This window comes from Acomys minous, assembly GCF_964271855.1.
Source record: "Acomys minous genome assembly, chromosome: 4".
Lineage (NCBI taxonomy): Eukaryota > Metazoa > Chordata > Mammalia > Rodentia > Muridae > Acomys > Acomys minous.
In genome coordinates this window covers 76,031,374-76,039,541 of record NC_140486.1, presented here as the reverse complement: position 1 = coordinate 76,039,541, position 8,168 = coordinate 76,031,374, and the positions used below count along the sequence as shown (strand labels likewise).

The following is an 8,168-nucleotide window of genomic DNA, read 5'->3' as shown; positions in this document are numbered from 1 at the left end:
TCAAAGACCAACTTTGACACCACACGGTAAACAGGGGTTGGATATTGATGGTAGCCAGTGGGGGCCTCTGCTGATAACATCAGGTGATTAGAAGGACAAAAGTCAGGAGAAACCAGAGCCAATGACATCCAGTGTAGGCTGCCACTGATGTGGGCCAGATGACGAAGAAAAAGAAGGGGAAAAAAATCACACACACACATACTTGGTGGATGAAACAAGGCAGGTTCCAACACCTTTATTTTTTCTTATCCTTTTCACACCATCTAAGACCATGTTCTATCTAAAAATACAAATTACCTTATAACTATAGGTTACACATTTTCTAAAGGCAATCACCACAAAAACACATTGTTCAAAAACAGATTAAAATTGTTACACAAGATTGAGTTACATCAGGATTATTGATTACATATTTTTCTATTAAAACTCATACCTTACTGAACATTCTTCAGCTACCTTTCACTCCATCAGTTAATTGCAAGTTCAAAAGAATAGTTTTTTTAAAATCATATATTAACAAGGTTTAAACAAGCCAAGCCTATAGTAGCAAGTTTTTTTTTTCCCGTATGTAGCTGATGACAATCAATATTTGGCAGGAAACAGCTCATCTATCTTATGTCTTATTTTTGAAGTCTTGTACAGGAAAACTCGCTAATCATATATTCTCTGCTCTTATAACTGAGTTACTCACTCTTTGTTTTTGACCCTCCTCTTCATGATGCACACCAAAACCTGTGAACACAGCCCGAGGTCATAAGATCACGGAACTCAGAACTAACAAAGAATGAAGGTTTTCCTTGATCATTAACTTGTCCCAAAACAAATTTTCTTCCTTGTGAAATGTATGTGCTTGTAACACATGAAAGCTCACTACTCCTTTTCAACCCTGTGCAGCATTTACTATTCTACAAGGAGGAGCCACGTTCTACTTTTGATTCTATCAACTGCATTAACTTCTTGAAGTTATTTGAATCAAATCAGGAATTCCATAAAATCATTATTGGGAACTTATAAAATCATCATTTCATCTAAACAACATTATTTCGTGAGAGTTCATCTTCATGTGGATCTGCAGGAAATCTGCCTGACAGGGTCACTTAACATGGAAGGGGCAATCACACCTCCTCCTGGTGTGATTACAGGCAGCGAAGATCTTACCATGACAAATCACACCATGCCATATATATGAAGAGTAAAGGAATGGCAAACATGAGAAGGCACATCAGCAGCAAGGAGCAAAACTGAGACAGAGCCACTGAGATCAGGCCTCTCCAGAGCACAGCCACCACGGCCATAGAGAATGGTGGGCTGTCTCCAGGAATCTCACTTGCTCCCTGCAGCAGCTCCTGCATGATGTCCATAAAATAAATTTTAAGACAGGAACATTGGCATTTCACCACTGGCAACCCCTTATAAATTTGGAAACTCAGTCCCTGTAGTATGCTGTGTCTGGAGAATTGGCACAGCCTGTGGTTGTTTTTTAAATGACATACATCAAGGCCTTCTCTAGGAGTATCTACCATTTCACAACTAATTTCATCATGGTCTGTCTCTGGGATTGCAGGAATATTAACCTGACTGCTGAAACAGATCACTTCCTCATAAATTGATGGGTATGTCAGCCACATATGGTCTTAGCTTTCCTATTTAACCTTCTGGTCCCATCACACACTTTGTTTTTTTATCCGAGATAACTTTCCAATTACTAGAAGCCTTTTGAAGGGGCCCTTCTGAATTCCAAGACTTTGGGGAAATAATAGTTACATCAACTCCTGTAACCAACAAACCTTCTATTTCAACGCTGTTTACATACAATTTAAACTTTGGTCTCTGATCATTAACAACTATTTGCCAGAAAACATTTTCCAAAACTTCCACACCCTCCTGTTCTTTTAATGGAGTGTCTCTGCCTTTGATGTGGGAAAACAGTAGCAGCTGAGCAATCCTATCACCTGTGTTAATTTGCATCTCTTTTTTACATAGGCAATAACTTTCTCTTATGATATCTATATCTATAATTCCTGGATGCCCAATGAATTATTGGGAAATAAATACATTTCTTATGAAGATCTTCCCTTTCTCCCTATGAGCAAAGAACCATGAACACCAATATATTTTTTTTGGTAACATTGGATTTTTTGGGGATAGGGTAAGAGTTTATCAGTCACCAAGTCTAAAGCAAGACTGCCTACAGTAGCATGCATGAGATCAGCAATATTTAATTGCATTTTTCTGCCTGCTAGTTACCTTCTGAAGGGCAAGAAAGAAATGGTCTGTATACTTTGCTATGTGGCCTTGAGCTGCTAGCTACTACTTCTCCCCCATTACCTTTCCCAATGGCAACAAATTGCCTTGGATATCTCTTAGGGACCTACACTCATTGATTAGTCCAATGATATCTCTTACATCTGCACATCGTGGGAAGCCTAGACCTTACTTCTGTTTGATATTTAGGAAAGCCTTTGCTCCTAGAAAAAGTTGCATTCACTTTTCTGGTGGAAAGTACCATATTTCTCACAGCAAATACACATGACATTTTGAGATCTGAGACCTTTAGTGGATTGGTCAGATTCTCAAGTTCATAGATGGCCACATTTCCAGCAATTGAAGTAGCAGGCATTTTGATATCTGAGACTTTTGGTTATAGCTTGTCCTTTGATATGACTATGATATTAACGAGAACCAAAAATGGCCATGTCCCTTTTTCACACATACATTCGTGCTGCACTTGCCTTTAGCAGTCTAATACCTGTTTTACATTTGGTACTATCATTCTCAAATGCAACGGTCTCTATCAGTGCCTGCTCTGAGTCAGGGTCTAATTGGACTTTGTTCAGAGATGAGAGTAATTGGTAAGCATAAGTTTATTGCATAATTCAAATGCTGATTTCTGTATCCCTCTATGTGTTTGCATTCTTTGTTTTGAGAATATGCTGTCTCGATGTTGTATGTGCACTGTTCCCCAATTGTTCTTTGGTATGCCAATAAAGCAGCTTATAGCCAATCACTGAGCAGGGGAGAAAATAGGGCTGGACTTCCTTCCAGCCCGGGGAGTAGGAGTTAGAGGAGGAAGTAGGGGATTCAGCCGTGGGCAGAGATCCTGAAAACATCAGGAGTGAAGAGCTCAATCAGGAAAGCTACGAAGGGTCAGCATTGCTGCGATGCATGCTGGGAGGAAGATAAACTAGCTTAGAGAGTGAAGATTAGAGTAATAAGTGTCAAGTACAGAAAACACCAAGGAAAAGTGATCTCCCAGCACTGCGGGTGTTTTGCTCGTATGTCTGTGTGAAGTACCTGCAGAGGCCAGAAGGGGGCATCATATCCCTCAGGACAAGAGTTTTACAAGGTGAGGTACCAGGTTGTTTCTGGAAATGGAACCTGTGTCCTCTAACAACACTCAGTTCTCTTAACAGCTATGTTATCTCTCTGGCCGCTTTTTAATTTAAATTTATTTTTATACATCTTAACTAAAATACCACTTTTCCCCTTTCTCGTCTTTTCTGAATCCTTTCCCAAATTCTTCCCTTCCAATGTCTCCCTTATTATGCGTGAATAAGTATGTGCAAATATATTAATAAAACTTGCTGAGTCCATTTGTTTTTGGTTGTGTGAATATGGTTTCAGGGCCGAACAGTTTGCATTGGATATGCAATTAGGAATCCCATCCCTGACTAAGGTGAATTCTTCCAGTTGCAGAATTCCCCACTGTTTAATAAGCAACAGGAGTAGCCTCAAAGTGATCTAGGTTGCCTCAGAGAGGGAAGATTCTCAAGAACAGAAAACCTGGAGTAGTAACTACCTCGGCTAACACTTGAAGTTCTGGACCTGCAGGGAAAACCATGGACACCGACTTGAGTCCATCACAGTCCCTTCGTCCTATGAGCTCCCAGCACTGATTTGAGCCCATCACAGTCCCTTTGTTCTGTGAGCTCCCAACACACCCCCATTGACCATTCTCACTCTGGATGACTTGGAAGTCTTGACCCTCCTGCCTCCACATGCTAAGCACCATGATTACAGGACTGTGCCTGGCTTCAACTTCACTTAGTGAGTCATTAAAATGATGGGATGATTAAGATGAAGAGTTACACTTAACTATGTTGGAAAACCACTTTTCTATGTGAGCCTGAGCTTCCTTATCTGTAGAACAAGGACAGAACTCTGTCCTAGTCCTTTGATGAACTATAACAGACTCGATTAAAAAAAGAAAAAACAAAAACAAAAACAAAACAGAAACCCAATATTGCTCATTGGTGGAAGACAGTGGACCTTATTGCAGTTGGTTATAAATTGTTCCAGGAGCTATTTTACTGCCTACTTTTTAGGACTTAAAAAAAAAATTCAAATAGCAAAATGCAGAGACAGGAAGCAGTGACCTTTTTTGTTAAATTTTTTTAAGGTTTTAAAGAATTTCTGTTTTTACTGTGGGTCAGCCATTGATACTTTATCAAATATCCATGCAGGAGTGCTATATTTGATGGTAGCTTTCTTCTGTGACTGGAGTTAGAACCAGAACCTGTGTGTTGGTTACCGTAATCAGCCAGGCTCAGCCAGGCTCATACCCAATAAACCATTAAAAGAACTTAATAATCTAGCTGTGGCATGCCTACCTATAATGCAGGCACTCTGGAGGCAAGGTGGGAAGATCTGTCTGATGTCCTAGGACAGCCTAGTCTATATATCGAGTTCCAGGACTGCCAGAGATTCACAGCAAGAATATTCTTTAAAATAAAAAGATAACAATAGAAAAGAAAAGAAGCAAATTATTAATGAAAATCGAAAACATCAATTCAGTGATAATGTGTTTGGAACAGTGATGAAGATACAGGGAAATTAATCCTTCACTGGGGTCCCAAGCGCAGACTTTACCGCATTGCTTACATTCATAGGGTTTCTCTCATGTATGTGTTCTTTTATGTATTAAAAAAAATGATTGATGTGCAAGTGTTGGGAACAAGCAAAAGAAATTTGTCCCAAGAACTGCCTTTTTTCTTATCAGGCTCTGTTTAATCATAAGTGAAATTTAGTTCAAGTTCCCAGGCCTTGGGGGAGCTGGGGAATTCCCAGTGTCTGCACAGCTTCTATTATTCACATTTTGTTCCTCAAAGCATAATGACTGTTCTCAACCATAGCTTTTGTTCCCCAAAACATATTCAGTGTTTCTAACCACAGCTTGTTATTCATCTTTTGTTCCCCAAAACATAATGCGTGTTCCCAATCACAAAGACAAAACAGATGATTGTTTAGACTGTAAAAACCTAAATTCTGCATCAGTTGACACAGATCAACTGTATAAGGAAAGCCCCTGTTTGTTAGAAAAATGTAGGAGTAAATTGGCACACATTTTTGTGTATTCAAGCTTAAAAGACAGGTAACATTCTGGCTTGTGGGTCACAGTTCAGCTCCCAAGTATGTTATGTGGCCCTGATTGACCAGTAGCAGCTTGATTTCAATAAATTCTTGACATATGCATTGACCTGGTGTTTGAGTTGTGTTGGATCTCTGTGGACCCCATAACAGAAAGGCTTTATCACACTGATTACATTCATAGGATTTCCCTCCAGTATGAATACTTTTCATAATGATGAAGTCTATAGAAACATGTGAAGGCCTCAACATATTAAATACATTCATTTCTCTCCAGTATGAATTCCTTTATGTGTTTGAAGATGACCATGACATACAAAAGCTTTACCTCATTGAATACATTCATAGGGCCTCTCTCCTGGGTGTGTTTTTTTATGTATTCGGAGATGACTGTGACACACAAAGGCTTTACCACATTGGTTACATTCATAGGGTTTTTCTCCAGTATGTGTTCTTTCATGGACTTGGAGATTACTCTGTTGTGAAAAGGCTTTACCACACTGATTACATTCATAGGGTTTTTCTCCAGTATGCGTTCTTTTATGTATTTGGAGACCGCTATGACATGCAAAGGCTTTACCACATTGGTTACATTCATAGGGTTTCTCTCCTGTGTGTGTTCTTTTATGTATTAGCAGACTACTGGGACATGTAAAGGCTTTACCACATTGACTACATTCATAGGGTTTCTCTCCCGTATGTGTTCTTTTATGTATTCGGAGATTACTGTGACGTGAAAAGGCTTTATTGCATTGGTTACATTCATAGGGTTTCTCTCCAGTATGCGTTCTTTTATGCCTTAGAAAATAACTAGGACATGCAAAGGCTTTACCACATTGATTACACTTATAGGGTTTTTCTCCAGTATGTGTTCTTTTATGTATTAGGAGATTACTGTCACGTGCAAAGACTTTACCACATTGGTCACACTCATAAGGTTTCTCTCCAGTATGTGTTCTTTTATGTATGAGGAGGTAACTGTGACATGCAAAGGCTTTACCACACTGATTACATTCATAGGGTCTCTCTCCAGTGTGTGTCCTTTTATGTATTTGGAGACTGCTGTGAAATGCAAAGGCTTTACCACACTGATTACATCCATAGGGCTTCTCTCCAGTGTGTGTCCTTTTATGTCTTAAGAGATGACTGTATCGTGAAAAGGCTTTATCACACTGATTACATCCATAGGGTTTCTCTCCTGTGTGTGTTCTTTTATGTATTTGGAGATTACTGTGAAATGCAAAGACTTTACCACACTGAATACATTTATAGGGTTTCTCTCCAGTGTGCATACTTTTATGACTTAGGAGACTACTAGGACGTGCAAAGGCTTTACCACATTGGATACACTTATAAGGTTTCTCTACGGTATGTGTTCTTTTATGCTTTTGGAAATTACTGTGTCGTGAGAAGGCTTTATCACACTGACTACATTTGTAGGGCTTCTCTCCAGTATGTATTCTTTTATGTATTTGGAGACTAGTGTGCTGTGCAAAGGCTTTACCACATTGGTCACATTCATAGGGTTTCTCTCCAGTATGCGTTCTTTTATGTATTTGGAGGTGACTGTGCTGTGCAAAGGCTTTTCCACATTGGTTACATACATAGGGTTTCTCTCCTGTGTGTGTACTTTTATGTTTTCCAAGGCTGTAGTGACGTGCAAAGGCTTTACCACATTGGTCACACTCATAGGGTTTCTCTCCAGTGTGTGTTCTTTTATGTATCTGGAGACTAGTATGCTGTGCAAAGGCTTTACCACACTGGTCACATTCATAGGGTTTCTCTCCAGAATGTGTTCTTGTATGTATTTGGAGACTACTGTAACGTGCAAAGGCTTTACCACATTGGTTACATTCATAGGGTTTCTCTCCTGTGTGTGTTCTTTTATGTATTAGGAGCCTACTGTGACACGGAAAGTCTTTACCGCATTGTTCACATTCATAGAGTTTCTCTCCAGTATGTGTTCTTTTATGTATTCGAAGACTATTGTTCCGTGCAAAGGCTTTATCACATTGATTGCATTTGTAGGGTTTCTCTGTAGTACGAGTTTTCTTATGTATTTGGGGAGTATTGTGATATGCAAAGGCTTCACCGTGTTGAATATCTTCATATGGTTTCTCTCCAATATGAATTATTTCGTGTCTTTGAGGATAACTGTGATATTCAAAAGCTTTACCACATTGAATATATGCAGAAGGTTTCTCTCCAGAATGACTTCTTTCATGCCTGCAAAGATAATGGGCACATGTGAAAATGTCACCACATTCATTACATTGCTGAATCTTTTCATCTGTATGAATTAATTTTATAATTTGGTCTGATGATAAGGAGGAATCAGATCTTAAGGTTTCATCACTTTGTTTACATTCATGGTGTTTCCCCTCATTATGGGTTGTCTTGCATCTCTGAAGAGACCTGAGATGGTTAGAGCATTTGTTACATGGCTCACATTTATAGCATCCTTTTTCACTATGAGGTTTTTCACATATTTGAAGAGAAATGTAAGAACTCAGAGTTTTACCACACTGGTCACATTCATAAATTTGCCTATAGTGTGAGTCATTACTACATTTACAAAGCGAATCAGGACAAACAGAAGTATTTCCACATTCCTAGGACTAATAGGGATTTTCTGCACCATAAATTTGTGGTTATATTCCCAATAAATTTGGAAAACCAATTAATTGTAAACTTATATCACATTCCAAAAGTCTACTCAAAGTGGAGACTATTATATCTTCTGATTGTTCTGAAAGAGAGAGGTACCTTGCTTCTTTCAATATCCCTATATCACATGGTTT

The 8,168-nt window shown here is 39.0% G+C and overlaps 1 protein-coding gene across 1 annotated transcript in view; it reads right to left on the bottom strand.

The window, feature by feature from the left end:
- Positions 1 to 202: 202 nt before the first annotated feature.
- LOC311596880 (uncharacterized protein) overlaps positions 203 to 8,168 on the bottom strand; it is a 42,672-nt gene continuing 34,706 nt past the window's right edge. Inside the window, exon 4 of the mRNA XM_084780763.1 lies at positions 203 to 7,593. Within this exon, the coding sequence (XP_084636889.1) occupies positions 5,697 to 7,593 (1,897 nt within the window). The 3' untranslated portion in view covers positions 203 to 5,696. The remainder of the gene's footprint in view (positions 7,594 to 8,168) is intronic.